The following is a 20,890-nucleotide window of genomic DNA, read 5'->3' as shown; positions in this document are numbered from 1 at the left end:
AGCGAATGATCGCCGCTGGCAGACTGTAGAAGCACTGGTTTACCTCCGGTTCCTGTGAATGCGCACTCCTGTGTGCGCGCGTTCACAGGAAATTTCGCCTCTCGCGGCGCGTCTAGGAGGAACGACAGGGCCGCCGCCAGAACGCAATCCTGCGTGCGGCGGTCCTGGGATGGTTAAAGTCATTTCCCTATCCACTTTTGTTTGCAGAGCACTTGCCATGCTCTTAACCACATTTTCCTGCCATTTGCAGCCCTCTAGCTCTTTCCATGACATTTTTACAGCCATTTTAGTGCTCAAAAGTTCGGGTCCCCATTGACTTCAATGGGGTTCAGGGTCAAGTTCGGTTCCCGAACTCGAACTTTTTTGTGTAGTTCGGCCGAACCCGTCGAACCCGAACATCCAGGTGTCTGGTCAACTCTACTTACAATTTCTGATAGAAATATGATCTTAGGCAGTCAGGGACAGTCGAAAGTGACAATCAAGCTTTTATTCTACTGCCAGGGACAGGCTAGAATTACAAAGAAGAAGAACTGCGTAGAATAGGGGCAGGCAGCTAGGGAGTAAGAAGAGGTGAGGCTGAGTGTGCCTCCTAGCAGAACCTTAAAAGCAGCTACCTGCATGGACAGTTCCTTCATTTTTCCCCATTTCAACAGAAACACATTCCTGTTTATGGGTGGGAGGTGAAATAAAACTGTAAAACATGTGTTTTACCATCCAGATAATAGATGTAGCATTTGAAATCTCAGTAAAAGCATTTAAAATACTAGTCTGAACTTCATGTCAGGGCATCTCCACATAGTTAATAATATTTTTTTTTTGTTTAAGTGTTGAAAACCAGCAAATACTTATGTTACAATATGCAGGGTAGTGGAGGATAACATCTGTGAGTGATAACATGACATAGCAGGCAAAAATCAATGTTATTTAATCTCCGCACAGTTCAAATGTAATTTTTGGGGAGTTGAAATTTTCAAAGTCAGCATATACGGGTGAAACTCAAAAAATTTGAATATCGTGCAAAGTTCATTTATTTCAGTAATGCAACTTAAAAGGTGAAACTAACATGAGCTAGACTCATTACATGCAAAGTGAATGGAATGACGTGGTATAGCAGGAGGTGCTCAAACCCACATGCAGTCGTGCATATATATAGGGGAGCAAATCCTGCACTTGTGGCCCGTTGCTAATGGCAATCCCCAGCAAACATGCATACGGTGGAGGATGCCCGCAGCGAACCACAAGTACTACAATAGACATCCTACACAAGGTAACAATTGTGTGGATGTGATAATCAATATAACAATATAACAAAATAGCAAAAGACAGGTGCACTCTGCGGTATTACTAAATCCTCAAACTGGTTTTAAAATTGAGAGATTAGTCAACATGTCCTACGGAGTAGGACATGTCTAAGCCCGGGCACCGCGACAAGGTTTCTCAAGTAGCCCGGGACCTAACACTCTCCTACCTGTGCCAGTGGGCAAATACCAGGAGCCAGTGGGCAAATTACAGGAGCATAAGGCCGACTCACAAACAACTCACCAGTTACCTCCAGCATGTATCCATGCTTGCAATGGGAGGAGGGAGGAGTCTGCAAGTCCCACTCAAGACTGTCTGGTATGGCCCAGGCCTCACAGGTGCACCTAAATGTGGCCTGTAGATGGAAACCAGGCACATTTAAATTGGAGTTTATATACCTCCAGGAATCTCTATATATACAAACTGAATGGAATGACGTGGTATAGCAGGAGGTGCTCAAACCCACATGCAGTCGTGCATATATATAGGGGAGCAAATCCTGCACTTGTGGCCCGTTGCTAATGGCAATCCCCAGCAAACATGCATACGGTGGAGGATGCCCGCAGCGAACCACAAGTACCACAATAGACATCCTACACAAGGTAACAATTGTGTGGATGTGATAATCAATATAACAATATAACAAATTAGCAAAAGACAGGTGCACTCTGCGGTATTACTAAATCCTCAAACTGGTTTTAAAATTGAGAGATTAGTCAACATGTCCTACGGAGTAGGACATGTCTAAGCCCGGGCACCGCGACAAGGTTTCTCAAGTAGCCCGGGACCTAACACTCTCCTACCTGTGCCAGTGGGCAAATACCAGGAGCCAGTGGGCAAATTACAGGAGCATAAGGCCGACTCACAAACAACTCACCAGTTACCTCCAGCATGTATCCATGCTTGCAATGGGAGGAGGGAGGAGTCTGCAAGTCCCACTCAAGACTGTCTGGTATGGCCCAGGCCTCACAGGTGCACCTAAATGTGGCCTGTAGATGGAAACCAGGCACATTTAAATTGGAGTTTATATACCTCCAGGAATCTCTTAGGTTATATCATTACATGCAAAGCAAGATATTTCAATCCTTTATTTGTTATAATTGGGATGATTATGGCTTATGGCTTATAGCTTATGAGACCCTAAAGTCACAATTTTGAAGTACCCTTTGCTCAGGGGGTATGCTTTAATTAGTTGACTAGAGTATGACACTTTGAGCCTAGAATATTGAACCTTTTCACAAATTTCTCATTTTAACCGCCTCCGGACCGCCTAACGCAGATGTGCGGTCCGGAGGCGGCAGCCCTGCGCGCAACGATGCATATACGCGTCATCTCGCGAGGGCCGGGATTTCCTGTGAACGCGCGCACACAGGCGCGCGCGCTCACAGGAACGGAAGGTAAGCGAGTGGATCTCCAGCCTGCCAGCGGCGATCGCTCGCTAGCAGGCTGGAGATCTGATTTTTTTAACCCCTAACAGGTATATTAGACGCTGTTTTGATAACAGCGTCTAATATACCTGCTACCTGGTCCTCTGGTGGTCTCTTTTGTTAGGATCGACCACCAGAGGACACAGGTAGGTCAGTAAAGTCGCACCAAACACCACACTACACTACACCCCCCCGTCACTTATTAACCCCTTATGAACCCATGATCACCCCATATAAACTCCCTGATCACCCCCCTGTCATTGATCACCCCCCTGTCATTGATCACCCCCTGTCAGGCTCCGTTTAGACGTCCGTATGATTTTTACGGATCCACGGATACATGGATCGGATCCGCAAAACACATGCGGACGTCTGAATGGAGCCTTACAGGGGGGTGATCAATGACAGGCGGGTGATCACCCATATACACTCCCTGATCACCCCCTGTCATTGATAACCCCCCTGTCATTGATCACCCCCCTGTAAGGCTCCATTCAGACGTCCGCATGTGTTTTGCGGATCCGATCCATGGATCCGTAAAAATCATACGGACGTCTGAATGGAGCCTTACAGGGGGGTGATCAATGACAGGGGGGTGATCACCCATATACACTCCCTGATCACCCCCTGTCATTGATCATCCCCCTGTCATTGATCACCCCCCTGTAAGGCTCCATTCAGACGTCCGCATGTGTTTTACGGATCCGATCCATGTATCCATGGATCCGTAAAAATCATACGGACGTCTGAATGGAGCCTTACAGGGGGGTGATCACCCATATACACTCCCTGATCACCCCCTGTCATTGATAACCCCCCTGTAAGGCTCCATTCAGACGTCCGCATGTGTTTTGCGGATCCTATCCATGGATCCGCAAAACACATGCGGACGTCTGAATGGAGCCTTACAGGGGGGTGATCAATGACAGGCGGGTGATCACCCATATACACTCCCTGATCACCCCCTGTCATTGATCATCCCCCTGTCATTGATCACCCCCCTGTAAGGCTCCATTCAGACGTCCGCATGTGTTTTGCGGATCCGATCCATGTATCCATGGATCCGTAAAAATCATACGGACGTCAGAATGGAGCCTTACAGGGGGGTGATCAATGACAGGGGGGTGATCAGGGAGTCTATATGGGTGATCACCCCCCTGTCATTGATCACCCCCCTGTCATTGATCACCCCCCCTGTAAGGCTCCATTCAGACATTTTTTTGGCCCAAGTTAGCGGAAATATATATATTTTTTTGTTTGTTTTTTCTTACAAAGTCTCATATTCCACTAACTTGTGTCAAAAAATAAAATCTCACATGAACTCGCCATACCCCTCACGGAATCCAAATGCGTAATAATTTTTTGACATTTATATTCCAGACTTCTTCTCACGCTTTAGGGCCCCTAAAAAGCCAGGGCAGTATAAATACCCCACATGTGACCCCATTTCTGAAAGAAGACACCCCAAGGTATTCCGTGAGGGGTATATTGAGTCCATGAAAGATTGAAATTTTTGTCCTAAGTTAGCGGAAAGTGAGACTGTGAGAAAAAAACTAAAAAAATCAATTTCCGCTAACTTATGCAAAAAAATAAAAAATTTCTATGAACTCGCCATGCCCCTCATTGAATACCTTGGGGTGTCTTCTTTCCAAAGTGGGGTCACATGTGGGGTATTTATACTGCCCTGGCTTTTTAGGGGCCCGAAAGTGTGAGAAGAAGTCTGGGATCCAAATGTCTAAAAGTGCCCTCCTAAAAGGAATTTGGGCACCTTTGCGCATCTAGGCTGCAAAAAAGTGTGACACATCTGGTATCGCCGTACTCAGGAGAAGTTGGGGAATGTGTTTTGGGGTGTCATTTTACATATACCCATGCTGGGTGAGAGAAATATCTTGGCAAAAGACAAACTTTTCAAATTTTTTTATACAAAGTTGGCATTTGACCAAGATATTTTTCTCACCCAGCATGGGTATATGTAAAATGACACCCCAAAACACATTCCCCAACTTCTCCTTAGTACGGCGATACCAGATGTGTGACACTTTTTTGCAGCCAAGGTGGGCAAAGGGGCACATATTCCAAAGTGCACCTTTCGGATTTCGCAGGCCATTTTTTACACATTTTGATTGCAAGGTACTTCTCACACATTTGGGCCCCTAAATTGCCAGGGCAGTATAACTACGCCACAAGTGACCCCATTTTGGAAAGAAGACACCCCAAGGTATTCCGTGAGGGGCACGGCGAGTTCCTAGAATTTTTTATTTTTTGTCACAAGTTAGCGGAAAATGATGATATATCTTTTTTTTTCTTTTTTCCTTACAAAGTCTCATATTCCACTAACTTGCGACAAAAAATAAAAAATTCGAGGAACTCGCCGTGCCCCTCATGGAATACCTTGGGGTGTCTTCTTTCCAAAATGGGGTCACTTGTGGCGTAGTTATACTGCCCTGGCAATTTAGGGGCCCAAATGTGTGAGAAGTACTTTGCAATCAAAATCTGTAAAAAATGGCCGGTGAAATCCGAAAGGTGCTCTTTGGAATATGTGCCCCTTTGCCCACCTTGGCTGCAAAAAAGTGTCACACATCTGGTATCGCCGTACTAAGGAGAAGTTGGGGAATGTGTTTTGGGGTGTCATTTTACATATACCCATGCTGGGTGAGAAAAATATCTTGGTCAAATGCCAACTTTGTATAAAAAAATTTGAAAAGTTTGTCTTTTGCCAAGATATTTCTCTCACCCAGCATGGGTATATGTAAAATGACACCCCAAAACACATTCCCCAACTTCTCCTGAGTACAGCGATACCAGATGTGTGACACTTTTTTGCAGCCAAGGTGGGCAAAGGGGCACATATTCCAAAGAGCACCTTTCGGATTTCACCGGCCATTTTTTACAGATTTTGATTGCAAAGTACTTCTCACACATTTGGGCCCCTAAATTGCCAGGGCAGTATAACTACGCCACAAGTGACCCTATTTTGGAAAGAAGACACCCCAAGGTATTCCGTGAGGGGAATGGCGAGTTCCTAGAATTTTTTATTTTTTGTCGCAAGTTAGTGGAATATGAGACTTTGCAAGAAAAAAAAAATATTAAAATAAAGTCATCATTTTCCGCTAACTTGTGACAAAAAATATAAAAAGTTCTATGAACTCACTATGCCCATCAGCGAATACCTTAGGGTGTCTACTTTCCAAAATGGGGTCATTTGTGGGGTTTTTCTACTGTCTGGGCATTGTAGAACCTCAGGAAACATGACAGGTGCTCAGAAAGTCAGAGCTGCTTCAAAAAGCGGAAATTCACATTTTTGTACCATAGTTTGTAAACGCTATAACTTTTACCCAAACCATTTTTTTTTATCAAAGACATGTAGAACAATAAATTTAGCAAAAAAATTATATATGGATGTCGTTTTTTTTGCAAAATTTTACAGCTGAAAGTGAAAAATTTCATTTTTTTGCAAAAAAATCGTTAAATTTCGATTAATAACAAAAAAAGTTAAAATGTCAGCAGCAATGAAATACCACCAAATGAAAGCTCTATTAGTGAGAAGAAAAGGAGGTAAAATTCATTTGGGTGGTAAGTTGCATGACCGAGTGATAAACGGTGAAAGTAGTGTAGTGCCGAAGTGTAAAAAGTGGCCTGGTCATGAAGGGGGTTTTAGCTAGCGGGGCTGAAGTGGTTAAGCTCCATTAATGCAATTCCTTTTAATTTACATTACTGAAATAAATGGACTTTTGCAAGATATTCTAATTTTTCGAGTTTCACCTGTAAGTGTCTAACAATACGTAGGATAGCAGAAGATAACATTTTTTATTTTTTATTAAATATCTCTTTATTTCCATCATCTCAACAAGAATAGAAAAAAAATGTCAACATGATAAAAAATTGAATTTTTAGTATATCAAAAAAAAAAAGAAAAAAAAAACATATCAATTTTTCCTATACATAAACATATATCTTCATTTCCCATTTACCCACCCACCACCCTTATGGTGGGGGTGGAGAGGGAGATGCGAAAAGAAAAAACAAAAACAAACTCAATCTATCCATCTATCTAGCCCTAAAGCAACCAATTCTTCCATAGTTCATCAACACTTTTTACTTTTCTAGCATGGCCCTCCATCGCTCGTTCTTCTTTAATCAGGTTATCCACTGCTTTTCTCCACTGTCCCACTGTCGGAGGGTCCGCCCCTACCCATTTCTTAAGTATAAGGAGTCTGGCTTGAAATAACACCTTACTCAAAACCATTCGTGTATCTCTATTTAACCTCAAATGTTCAGTTGCCCCCAAAATACAAGTCATGGGATCTTCTGATATTTGAACCTTCAAGGTTAAGTATACAGTGTCCGTTATTTCTGTCTAATACCTGAACAGTCTTGGGCATCTCCAAAAACAGTGTATTAAATCAGCATTCTCTCCCCGCATTTTATAAAATTATCCGAAATTCTAACACCCATTCTTTTTAATATCTGTGGGGATCGATGGAGCCTATGAACTACAAAGAATTGTGAGATCTTATGTGAGCCCCTATTAGAGACTACTGCATAACTTTTTAAAGCGTCATTCCATTTTTCTACCGTAAAAGATTGAAGTTCGTTTTCCCATTTTTTCCTGGTGGGAATTGTAACCCGTTTCTTTTTTCCCTTCATCAGTATCCTATATCTTTTAGCCGTTGCTCCTCCTCTTTCACCCGCATTAATAAAGTTATACAGTGTATCAGATCTTTCCATCTTGTATTTATCCTCTTGCAGAACTGTATGCAAAGCGTTCCTAAGCTGGAAATATTTATATATATCTTTTTGCGGTATACCGAACTCTCTAACCATTACATTGAAGTCTTCCAACTTACCCTGCTCAAATATCTGGTTTATATATTTCACCCCATTTTTTTCCCAGTCTATATTCACCTTAATCCCCTGCAGTTCCTTAAGATGCACATTTTTCCAAATTGGTGTGTAGTGCAAAAACCCTTTAATCTCTAATATTTTTTTTAATTTCCACCCATGTGTATTCTAATAGATTTAAAATTCTATTTCCAGTATTATTTCTACCAAGTATACCCGATTCCAGCACCTCTAAATAATTCCATTCTTCTTTCCAGCCCAATCTATTTAATACCTGCCTACCCACTAAACCAATTCGGAACAGCTAGTCCACCTTCACTCACTGGAAACTGAAGTATCTCTCTCTTTATTCTGGGGATCGTACCTTTCCAAAGAAAATCTCCCATTAAGCTATCAAATAGTCTAAAAGTACCCAGCAGCAACCTAACTGGGGCGTTTTGAAGGACATAGAGTATTTTAGGGAGGAAAACCATTTTTAATAAATTTACACGGCCCTGTATTGACATCGGTAGTCTTCGCCAAATATGTATTTTGGCCCTAAGTTCTTTTATAAGGGGGAGTACATTTAATTTTTCATATTCCCCAACATTTCCAGAGATTTGTATCCCTAAATATTTAAAGTTTTCCTGTTTACCAAGCACCTGCACCTTTAGAGCCACCTGTGGTTGTGTATCTCCCAACATCATCATATGTGATTTCCCCCAATTAATATTTAGTCCTGAAAAAAAACAAAAAACTATCTATTATATCTATAACTCTATTGAACTGATCCCCAATATTGTGCATAAATAAGAGAATATCATCCGCATACATTAGCAGTTTTTCTTCCCCACCCTCATAGTGAAAACCTTTAATCTCCCTATCACTTCTTATTATGCATGCCAAAGGTTCAATCGCAGTAGCAAATAGTGGAGAGAGAGGGCATCCCTGCCTAGTGCCCCGATATAGGGCAAGGGGCAGGGACAAGCTCCCGTCCACCATCACTCTGGCCCTAGGATTGTGATATATTAACTGTACCCACCTTATAAATCCATCCCCTATACCAAATCTTTTTAGTACTACCCATAAATATTCCCATTCAATACAGTCAAATGCCTTTTGGGCGTCCAGTGAAAGTACAGCTTTTTCCCCCGCTTCTAATCTATTGGCTTCAATATTTAAAAACAACCTTCTTATATTTGCATATATCGTTCTTCCAGGTATAAAACCGGTTTGATCTTCATTGATTACACTTTTAATCACTTTTGATAACCTATCGGCCAAAATTTTTGCTAAAATTTTGACATCCGTATTTAAGAGCGATATTGGCCTATATGATCCAGGGTCTAGTTGTTCTTTACCCTTTTTTGGGATTAGTGCAATAATTGCCTCTTTCATAGAATCTGGTAGATCCCCAATTTTTTTGACCTCATCCAATGTTGTTTTTAATTCAGGTACTAACACCTGGGAGAAAGTTTTATATACTTCAAAAGGTAGCCCATCACATCCTGGTGCTTTTTCAGGTTTTACCCATCCCAGAACCTCGTTTATTTCCACCGTTGATATTTCTTTTTCTAAAAATTCTTTTTGGGCCTGGGATATCTCTCTGAGGGGAATCTGATCTAGGTATGGCTCTAAATCTTGTATTGAGTAATGTACCTTGGACTTGTATAACTCCTGGAAATATTCCAGGAACACTTCTTTAATTCCTTCTGGTGTGTTAGTTATTGTACCCTTTTTATCTTTAATCGCCCCTATCCAAGATTTCCCTCTTTGGTTTCTCACTATGCTTGCCAGAAGTTTACCAACTTTTTCTCCCTCTGAGGCTAACCGAATCCCTTGGAAAAGTAATTCTTTCCTGCTTCTATCCATTTGATGTAGCTTTAACTTTTCCTGTTCTTCCTCCCATATTTTCTTATTCTGTTCAGTAGGGTATTTTGCACATGTTATTCCTGCTTCTTGAACTTTTTTTTCCAATACGGTCCCCCTTTCTCTAGTGTTTTTTTTCCAGTAGTTCACTTTTTTAAAAAGCAGTCCTCTCAAATATGCTTTAGCAGTGTCCCAGACGATTAACCTGCTCGCAGAATGGTTATTCTCCCTAAAAAAGATTTTTAATTCTTCAGTTATAATCTCTTTATCTGAAATCATTGATAACCAATGGGGGTTAAACTTAAACAGAGGTAAATTCTTCTTTTTATTCAATTCTAGTTCCATTACCACCGCATTGTGATCTGATAAGGCCATGGGCAAATACTTTATTTTAATCCTATTATAGGACATTACATTTTTATTTCCCAGGACCATATCTATTCTAGACCAAGTTTGATGTGTTTTTGAATAGCAGGAATACATGGTTTCATCCGGGTTCTGAGAACGCCAAACATCAACCCAATTAAATTTGTGGGCTAGTTTATAAAAATCTACATTTTGAGTTCTTCCCCCTCTGCTAGATGTTCTATCCCTGAGTGGATCCATTACAGCATTATAGTCTCCTATCGCTATCATTATAGATTCCTGTCTATTCAGCATAAATCTATACAATTGATACAAAACATCTGACTTATATGGCGGAGGGATATATATATTTGCAATTACCATCTTAACCCCTTCTATACTACCATATAAAAAGAGGTACCTACCATAGTCATCAGCCTCACATGCCAAACACTCCGATTTAATTTTATTATGGATCAAAATTGAGACCCCTCTTGAGTAAGTAGTATATACAGAATGGTAACTTTCCCCTATCCATTTTTTTCTCCAACCATCTCAGAGATCCCTTATCTAAGTGTGTCTCCTGTAGGCAAATGATGGCTGGCAGGAACCTCTTCATCCACTCAAAGAAGATAACATTTGTGAGTGATGATCTGACATGCTTGGCACAAATCTGTGTTATTTCATCTCTACACAGTTCAAATAAAATATTTTTTGGGTTTAAGTTTTGAAAACAAGCATATATGTGTCTTACAATATGTAGGGTAGCAGAGGATAACATCCGTGTGTGATAATGTGACATACTAGGCCGAAATCCATGTTGTTTCATCTTCAGGCACTTTATCTGTTGGTGTGGTGGGTGGAAATAATTGCATAGTAGTTTCTCCACTTGTGTTTTACACTGGAGACATTTGTTTTCTGAATCTGCATATTTTATCGAGCAAAAGACATTGGGCACAAATCTGTTACTGGCGCAGATACCAGAACCTACCAGATGTGTCTTTTGGGTACACCTGTGATTTATTTAGTAGGTAATGAGCCCTTTTCATATTGGTTGACTTAAATGACAAGAGGAGACGTTAAATTGCTGTAATCACAACAGAATTTTATTTATATGCTTTGGCTATAGAATAATTTAGTAAGGATGAAGGGACAGTAATTATCATGAGGTGTAAATAGATATTGGAGGGCAAACCACAGGTCTATTACTGATCTTTTCCTTGTCTAAAGTTGTAAGAAGAATCCTGTCCCTGTCCTTGACTCTGTCCTCCTTGCTGGGTTCCAGAACTTTGTTGCCCACTGCTCTGACCCTGTCCTTGTGGGTATCCACCGCTATGCTGACCACCTCTCTGATCTTGTCCTTGTTGGTTTCTACCAGTCTGCTGACCACCTCTCTGATCCTGTGCTTGTTGGTTTCCACTACCCTGCTGACCACCTCTCTGATCCTGTCCATGTTGATTTCCACTGCCCTGCTGGCCACTGCTTTGATCTTGTTGTTGTCCGCTGCCATACTGGGAGCTGCTGCCAGTTTGCCCTTGGTATCCACTGTCTTGTCCACTCCCCTGGTTCTGTTGACCACTGGTCTGGGTTTGGCTGCTTCCTTGGCTTACTACAGTTGAGGTCTATAAAAAAAAACAGACATACATTTTACACTCAAAGGCAACTGATTATGAAGATTTGAAGAATATAAAAAAGTACAGATCTACAAGTCAAACAGAACATGACTTCCGTTCATACTAATAGTTTATAGCATGCAATACCGGTTTAACAAGTTCCACTTACCGAGCTCTGTTGGCTGCCAGAAGGCTGGGGAAATAATATCAAAATCAAATTAGAGGTTAAACATGGATACATTACGCTGAATATTATGTGATCTCTGACAAATCCAGACTCTCACAATAACCATACATGAAAACTGTGTATTTAAGTATCTGTGTATTTGTATATTTTGCACATATTCAAAAGTGATTGATTATAAAAAGGGTCTGCTTTTATCACGAGATGCTAGCTTGGTCTATGGGCTGCCTCTGGTATTGAACCTTGGACCTTTTTATTTGAATGGAGTTGAGCTGCCATATCAGACACAGCCTATAGATAAGAGTGGAATTTTTCAGGAAAAAGAAGCAGAAAGTGTTTCCAATCTCAGACATATTGATTTCATAATGTCATGAGGGTCTTTGTCTTCTTATTAGATGCACTTCTATGATGGATGGAATAGTTCTATATAAAAGCAGATAATGGTAGTCGGATTGTAACTTTATTTATATTAATTTATTCTAAAGTCAGACATTATACATGAGTTATATTTTTATTTTAAATTGAGATTTCTACAATTTGATGTAGAGTGTAGAGATTGTGCCAAATATTGTTACATATTATATACGGATTGTATGCCTACATGTAATAATTTAAGAGTATTAAACAGGAATCATGAGTGTACAGATTCTGACAATACAGATATGTCCAGGGGCAGAATTAATTTATAGTGATGTCTGTAGGGATAGTTGGCTAGCTCTGCTAAAATCAGCGGTTTAGCAGCATTTATGTTGTGTATATGAATTACCCCAGAAAAGAGTACTTGCAAAAAGATATATTGTTATTGTGATAATTGGTCTAATGTAATGTTCTGCTTTAATGCATTGTGCACTTGATAGTTTTGTACAGATAGGTCAAGATTAACATGTATACATACATAACAATGTATGGCTTTTTCAGTGTTTTGCGGTCCGTTTTTCACGGATCCGTTGTTCCATTTTTTGTTTCCATTGTGTTTCCGTTCCGTTTTTCCGTATGGCATATACAGTATACAGTAATTACATCGAAAAAATTGGGCTGGGCAAAATATTTTCAATAGATGGTTCCGCAAAAACGGAACTGATACGGAAGACATACGGATGCATTTCCTATGTGTTCCGTTTTTTTTGCGGAGCCATTTACTTGAATGGAGCCACGGAACGTGATTTGCGGGCAATAATAGGACAAGTTCTACCTTTCAACGGAATGGAAATACGGAAACAGAATGCATACGTTGTACATTCCGTTTTTTTGTGCGGAACCATTGAAATGAATGGTTCCATATACGGACCGTTTACGGAATGCAAAAAACGGCCAGTAAACGTTAAAAAAAAAACGGTCGGGTGTAGGAGGCCTTAGGTCCACCCCTAGTGTCACTCATCAGATTAGGTCTGAGTCCTAGAGAATCACTGACATTTAAAGCAAGAATGCCTTTGCTACATAAAAGTACTCCAGAAAAAAAGAGGATCAGAGGTCCAGGCCATGCACTGAAGTCAGTATTGTGCTTGTTTCAGAGACCTACTCCTATGAAAAGGGATATTGCTAATACACTCTTTTAAATGTTGGCAAGGACTGGTCAGCTGTATCATACTGTGCCCCTCAGCCTGGGAATTACAGTTTTCAAGAACCTTTTTGCCACCCTTAGATACTGCAGAGAGAGAGAGAAAGATAGAGGGAAGGAGGACCACAACCAACATCATTGCTGCTATCCATACATTGCTATTGGGGAGGAAATAGTCAAGTTACTGACTCAATCTCCAGCCATGGCACCTATATCTCCTGCCTTGCACCCTTACAAAATGCTTGACATGAAGGGCACCTCAACTACCATCAGGGAGGAGCCCCAACATCAGTTTGGGCCCTAAGGGAAAAACGGGTACGTCCTCCTGTCGCTACCTGGCCCTAGGAAGCATCGGTGTGAGGATTGCCACTGTGATTTGAATGAACCACTGTCGCTACCAGAGCCTCTACCACGCCCATCCTCCGTTTTGTGGGGCATGTAAATCAGGTGTTGGATACTGAGATGTGGCACCAACAAGACTGTCTGCCATGGCCAAAATTTTTACACAAAGAGTCATGGCAATAAACTGGAAGAGTAACTGCACTTTACATAAACTTTGGCTATGTCAGAGTGACATATTGCTTGGACCCTCACCAATTAAAACAGTTGATGAGACCACCTCACCGATCACTGAGATGAGGAGGGACGTGAACATGGGCTTAATAGAAAGTCTATGAGACCATCTTAATTTCCATCTTCAGACAACATTCAATGAGTGCTTCTAATGCCTTCTTTGATCAAATGACAGGGGACTGAATGCTCGAACATCAGGATCAAAACCTTTGATATATTACCCTGACACTATTCCAATATTTCCTGCGCATACCACACCTATGTTATCTCATCTCAATTATTCCAGTTCATGAATATGTAATAAATCAGGCTTGTTTCCTATAAGACAAATTCTTCTCTTACCTTCTTGGAGGGGTTTGGTGCTGAAAATTGAAAAATAAGAAGGTAAATATACTGATTTAGGTCACTATTTGTGACAAATGATTAATTTTGCTTTGATTAGAGGCCAGCTATAAATCTAAGGACCTTACCTCCTTCCATGGCTTTGGTTTGGGTTTTTAGGCTCCTGAAGAGGATGTGTAGGATAAAAGCTGTTGAGAAATTAATAGTCATTAAAGTAGATTAAAGGAACAGTGTCTGCAAAACGTATATATTGCATTATGCCTAGTGTAGGAAGTGCAGGCGGTGCACGTCTCAAGGATTCTCTCATTAGTGTTCTTTCAATGCATTTCATGGCTATCCCATTGATTTCAACAGGCATGGCGCTTCATTACTGCTGCAGGGAAAATTATTATTGGTTTGTTGGAGCACAGCGTCAGAATGCAAATGGGTATGAAGATAAAAATTACATAACTGGACTCAGCGTCACTTACACTATTCACTGCTTACTCTAGTTTGGGGGGTGCTTTGGAGCTGACCGATTCTCTTCAAGCTAGTAGGAATCCTGTAATCCCCATATAACTGGACTCGACCACAATAAGGGCAACCCAAAACAGATAATTCCCTGAAGAAACTGTGATCTTAGGACTCTGTGTTTGAGACTCTGTGTGTGAATGATAACATTTTCAAAAGATTGCAAATTGGGCCTCCCATGTGACTGATAAACTATAGTCCATATATACAAAAAATAGACTATTCTACTGTTAGGGAAGGGGTAGTCTATGGAGGATCAGATAGCTGGGCTCACTGTAATCTACTAGTGGAATTGGTCATATATTGATTAACGTAGAGTAATATATTGGTTGTCTTAATATTATATACAAAGTATGTGGTTAGAAGTCGATATAATACTTTCTTCATTACAACTACAGATCTTATGTAGTAAGTAGTCCAGTAAACCTTGGATTATTATTTAGCTTGTCATAACATATAAAGTGGGTGGTTGGAATCACCTTCTGTCATTACACTTTTTAATAACTGGTTGTTAAATTTTGCTTTCATCTTCATGTCAGGAGTCATGGTTGAAAAGTCATTGAGATAATTAACATTTACAAGTCGGCCTTCTGTTTCTATAGGATACAGAGTAATAAAGTAATAATCCCCTAGAGGTGAATGGTGCCAGTACCCAATAAGGCCAGGTGCAGTAACTGCCATTTGCCGGCTGTGGCTATACTTGACATGCCTTAGGCTACAAGTACAGGTGTAGCCCACTGGTAAGTGGTAATCCAGGTGGTTGAGGCAGCCTGGCTACACAATTTATGGGCACCCTAAGCAGAGGAATACTTGTAGCATGATGTCTCATTGATTATGGTTAGTTAGGTTTGGAGAACATACTTAAAACAGAAATGCTTTATAGTAAAACCAGTATCCAAACTGTATTCTGTAAAGGCAAAATGGTCTACGAATGCAAGCCGTAGAAGGTCCAGGTTCCATAAACAGACTGTGTATTACTGAAGCAAGCAATTATTTAAACTTGTGAATGAACTCCAGTATTAGGAAATTTCCACTTATTGACTCGGTTGATTCTGTGACTTCCTCCATACAGTCTGTGTGGAATGACCGCATGGATCAGGAACCTCTAAACTCCTCTCCGAGCATAAAGTAGGACCTCATAGTGGGTCTCCCAGCCATTTAAAATGTATCACCTACCCTAAAACTTGTCCAATAAATGTCTGAATATCTGCACTAATAAAGGCTTTCCTGTTTAGCAACCTATCCTAGAAACTCAAGAGTTCCTCTAAAAGTATAGCCCCTGTGCATTTTCTGGATAGATTATCAGAAATCATTATACAATAAAGTATAACAGTATAAATCAAAAAGTTTGTCCAGATAATAAAAATTGTTTTATCTATAGATTAACGGACATCTCATACGTCAAAATGTTCCATAACTGATATACTGCATGCTTTAATCCATAAGAATGTTAAAAAGACTTATATTGGTCAAGAGGAACACGAAGAAAGAGAAAACCCATACGCAATGTCTTGCAGAAAAACAGCACCAGGCTGAATTTTCTAGTAGTAGTCAGAAGTCACCTACCTTGAGCAAGCAGCAGTAGACTCTGAGATGCAACTGTCCATCTCACTCTATTTATACTGGAAGAATAGGTGGATCTAAACACTATGGAATTCAGCCCAACCAAGGTGTGGTCATCAAGAATTCAATGACATAAATATAATATAGTAATACTTATAAGTCTCATAAAGATAATAGCTTAGTGAAGACATACATGGTACATTTAAAATAGCCAGTAAGTTAATGATAGTAATTTAAAATAATTATGATGCTTATTTCAGATTCCTAGGAGGCCATGTCTTATACATTAACATAACTTCTTATACTTTCCCCAGGTAAATTGTGGAAATTGCATTTTACTGAGGTTAGTTAAGGGCAAATAAAAGGGCAGACTGAAGAAATAACTGTAACAAGCCACACAACTGCAAAATGCGACTTTCATCCAAAAACAAGTCATGAATCAATAAATGAGTTCGATCAATAAATGTTTTCAGGTAATGTTAGACTAGTTAAGCGTTCCCTACACAACCACCTGCAAATAAGAGAAATGGCTGATCTCAGATATTTAGCGCCCTCTGACCCCTACCTAAGGGCGTAGCTATAGGAGAAGCAGGGGAAGCGGCTGCTTTGGGGCCTGAACTCAGAAGGGGCCCACCCAGGAGGAGGACTCAAAGATTTTGTTGTCAGGGCTCCCTCAACAGTATTATAAAATGAGATTGTATTAAGCGACACTGTAGGAAATGGATTGAGAGGCTGCCAGGCCACGTCTGAGAGAACATGGGGCCCAGTCATTTCTAGTTACGCCACTGCCCCTACCCATCAGCCCCAGCAATAGTAATTGCCAGGGCTAACTGTTCTGAGGGATCCCATGGCTTACCTGAGATAATCCCTGTTAGGGTATAATGGAGGTACATCGTTATGTAATTATACATAGTTATTCCAAAGCATAATAATAAAACATTTAAAGTTTAGAACTTAGAAGTAAAAGTTCCCTTGTTGGAGAAAACAAAATAAAGGTTAAGATTAAAGGGAACCTGTCACCTCCCAAAATCATTCCAAGCCGCTAGCAGTACCTGCGTGTTGCCCGCAGTGTGTTTCTGATGATGCCTTTCTTCCTGAAGGCAGATGCAGCAAAAGTACTGAAAACGTTCTTTAATCCCCTGCCCGGCGCGCTTCTCCACACATGCTTGAAGTCAAGGAAGCAGCGGCCTCCTTGCTTCAAGTCACGGTAACCACGCCCTTTTCCCTGCCCCTTTGCTGTGATTGACAGGGCTTATGCACGAGAGTTCGGCTGGCTTTGCCGAACAGCCGGCTGTCAGTCATAGCGAAGGGGCAGGGAAGGGGGCTGGTTACCGTGACTCGAAGCAAGGAGGCCGCTGCTTCCTTGACTTCAAGCATGTGTGGAGAAGCGCGCCGGGCAGGGGATAAAGGGGCGGCTTGGGATGGTTTTGGGAGGTGACAGGTTCCCTTTAATGTTCCTTAGCTACAAAGTTAATATGGTTAAAAAAAGACACAAGTCCATCAAGTTCAACCAAGGGATGGGGGGGTGAATTTTAGAAAAGGGGTTTGAAACCCAGACTTTTACATGTTTTCATAAGCGTTAATGTTATTTACTTTTCAGAATTTATCTAAGCTCTTTTTAAAACTGTCCACTGTTCCTGCTGTGACCACGTCCTGAGGAAGTCTATATTCTACAGCTTCACCGTTCTTACAGTAGAGAAGCTTTGACTCTTGAACATTTTATTCTCCAGTCGGGGGCAGTGCCCCCTTGTCTTTTGAGGGGATTTTACATGGAACAGTTTTTCACCATATTTTTTGTATAGTCCATTTATATATTCATATAGGTTAATCATATCCCCCTTTAGACGTCTTTTTTCAAGACTAAATAATTGTAATTCATTTAGTCGCTTTCCTTTGTACTTTTTCCAGCTCTAGGATATCCTATCTATGGACTGGTATCCACAACACATTTTACAGATAAGGCCATGCCAAAGCTTTGTAAAGTGGTAGTATTACATTCCTGCCCCGCGAGTCCATGCCTCGTTTAATGCATGAGAATATCCTGGTGGCCTTAGAAGCAGCTGATTGACATTGTATGCTGTTATTTAGTCTATGATCTACACAGGGCCGTAACGATCGCTGTCGCAGGGGGGCACGACTGCGACCGGGCCCGGCGGGGGGAGGGGGCCCGCTGTACTAACATGTAATGAAGCGCTGTGACGGGGCCCGGCATGAAGTACAGTGACAATGCCGGGCCCCGTCAGGGCGCTCCATTACATGTTTAATATGCGGCAAGGTGGGGGAGGTTTGCGCAGAGGGGGAAAAGGGCGGACGCGCGCATTCACTAGAAACATACACTCGGCCTAGCAGTTCTTGTCACTGCCGGGCTGTCTCCAGATCATCAGTGAAGCAGGAGCTCCAGCGCTCCCTCTGCTGGCCACACATCGTGCTGCTGGCTGTGGGAGGAGCTCTGAAGGCCCGGGAAACTGCCTTCAGTACAGCCAGCAGCGCGATGTGAGTGTGACAGCGCAACATCAGGGAAGACGGTATGTTTTTTTTTTTTTCCTAACACTGCAGACTGGGGGCAAAGGGGAAGGGGGGGGGGGTTGATGGGAACAACTAGACTGAGGGGGCTCAAGTGGGCATCTCTTACTGCCATAACTACTGTGAGGGGGGCACATATAAAGGCATAACTATGAGGGGGCACATAATCTGGCATAATCACTGTGAGGGGCACATAATCTGGCATAGCCACTGTAGGGGGGCACATATCTGGCATAACTACTGTGAGGGGGGTACATATAAAGGCATAACTATGAGAGGACACATATGAAGGCATAATTACTGTGAGGGGGGGCACATAATCTGGCATAACCACTGTGAGGGACATGGGCATATTTAATGTGAGGGGCACATCATCTGGCAAAACCACTGTAGGGGGGCACATATTTGGTCATAACTACTGTGAGGGGCACATAATCTGGCATAACTACTGTGAGGGGGCACATATCTGGCCATAACTACTGTGAGGGGGCACATATCTGGCCATAACTACTGTGAGGGGGAACATATCTGGCCATATCCAATGTGAGGGGGCACATATCTGGCCATATCCACTGTGAGGGGCACATATCTGGGCATATCCACTGTGAGGGGCACATATCTGGGCATAACTACTGTGAGGGGGGGGCAGAAAATGGTTCTGAAGCATCAGTTTGCACTGAGGCCCATAACACTCTAGTTACGCCACTGGATCTACAAGTACACTCAGATCATTCTCTTCAAGTGACTCTCCCAATGTTACATCCCTTAGGACATATGATGCACATAGATTATTACAACCCTGATGCATAACTTTACATTTATCCACTTTAAACCAGATTTGCCAAATTGATGCCCAATCACTAGAGTATCCAGGTCAGCTTGTAGTTTTTGGACATCTTCCATAGACTGCATATTGTAATGACCGGCGTGACGCAAAGGGAGGGAAAAGGGAAGGCCCTGCCCAAGGGAGAGGGAAAGGTGGTGACCCCTGACTCACCTTGCGGTTGGCACCTGACTGCCCTGACGTCCCTAGACGGGTTCCTCACCCGTACGCCGATCACGTGCCTAAACCCTGGTTTTCCCTAAGATGAGCCCTAGGTAGTGAACGGGGCGGTGGGATCACTATTCCGCACCACTGACACTAAGAGGAAAACACCAAGGAGAGGACAGACAATACAGACAAACACATAAACCCAGGTGGGCGACAACAGCAGACCACAAAGGCCCAACAGGGATCCGGAGGGTAACGTTCTGGACCAACAACCAGGGAACGCAGCAACACAACTCCAGTGGGTCAGTATAGGAGTCCAGGCAGGAAGCTCTATATCTGGCAACCAGAGAAGTGGGAGAGGGGAATATAAGGAGGTTGGGAGTGCTGGACAAGGAACGGCTGAAGAGAAGGAGCTACGGATCCCTGAGTGAGCCAAAAAGGGTTGCAAAGCAAACCCAGAAAGCTACCATAAAGAAACAGCCCTATCTTTCTACATAGAGCGCGCAGCCAACCGCTGCGACTTCCTGACCCGGGGTATAATGGAGTCAGGCGTGGTTCTTGACAACCTCGTGACAATATTACTACATAGCTTGGTGTCAACTGCAAAAATAGAACCAGTGATATTAATCCCATCCTCTATATCATTAATAAGTTAAATAATAGAGGACCCAGCACTGAACCTTGGGGTCACCACTTATAACCCAGGACTATTCTGAATAGGAATCGTTGACCACAACTCTCTGGATACAGGCCATCAGCCAGTTTTCAATCCAATTATAAACTATACTTTTCAAGCCTATAGACCTTACATTACCTATTAAAACGTCTATGAGGGACAGTATCGAAAGCCTTTGTAAAATCCAAGAACACTACATCCACAGTTGTCTCTCTGTCCAGGCCTCTACTCACCTCCTCAGAAAAACAAATCCGGTTAGTCTCACAACTTTTTTGTTTTTGGTAAACCCATTAACGAAGCTGAGTTCAGCCTCGTATTTTGATACAGTAATTTATGCTAATAAACACGACTTAAGTATTGTGATATTTGCTGAAACTTCGGAATGACCTCTGCGGAGGCCATACATTTTACAGTAGGATAGAGCACATATTCTTAACATCGTTTTTAAAGGAATCTGGTTTGGATATAGCAATCCGAACCCGATTTGTTCAACCCTAGTTGCAATGCCAGCCTCCACTGTAGAAATTGCACTTTCTCCCCCACCACCCTGTGTAGACAGCTCAATGGATTGTGGTCCATTGGTATGGAGCATTCGC

General features: G+C 41.9%; 1 protein-coding gene across 1 annotated transcript in view; it reads right to left on the bottom strand.

Moving 5' to 3' along the window:
- Positions 1 to 10,849: 10,849 nt before the first annotated feature.
- Positions 10,850 to 20,890, bottom strand: part of LOC122935423 (anti-sigma-I factor RsgI-like) — a 30,785-nt gene continuing 20,744 nt past the window's right edge. The window contains exons 2-6 of the mRNA XM_044291192.1: positions 16,108 to 16,188; positions 14,160 to 14,219; positions 14,032 to 14,051; positions 11,544 to 11,567; positions 10,850 to 11,383 (exon numbers count right to left, since the gene is read on the bottom strand). Coding sequence (XP_044147127.1) covers positions 10,967 to 11,383; positions 11,544 to 11,567; positions 14,032 to 14,051; positions 14,160 to 14,219; positions 16,108 to 16,188 — 602 coding nt within the window. The 3' untranslated portion in view covers positions 10,850 to 10,966. The remainder of the gene's footprint in view (positions 11,384 to 11,543; positions 11,568 to 14,031; positions 14,052 to 14,159; positions 14,220 to 16,107; positions 16,189 to 20,890) is intronic.

Source organism: Bufo gargarizans, chromosome 4 (assembly GCF_014858855.1).
Source record: "Bufo gargarizans isolate SCDJY-AF-19 chromosome 4, ASM1485885v1, whole genome shotgun sequence".
Taxonomy (NCBI): Eukaryota; Metazoa; Chordata; class Amphibia; order Anura; family Bufonidae; genus Bufo; species Bufo gargarizans.
This window is presented reverse-complemented; position numbering and strand designations above follow the sequence as displayed.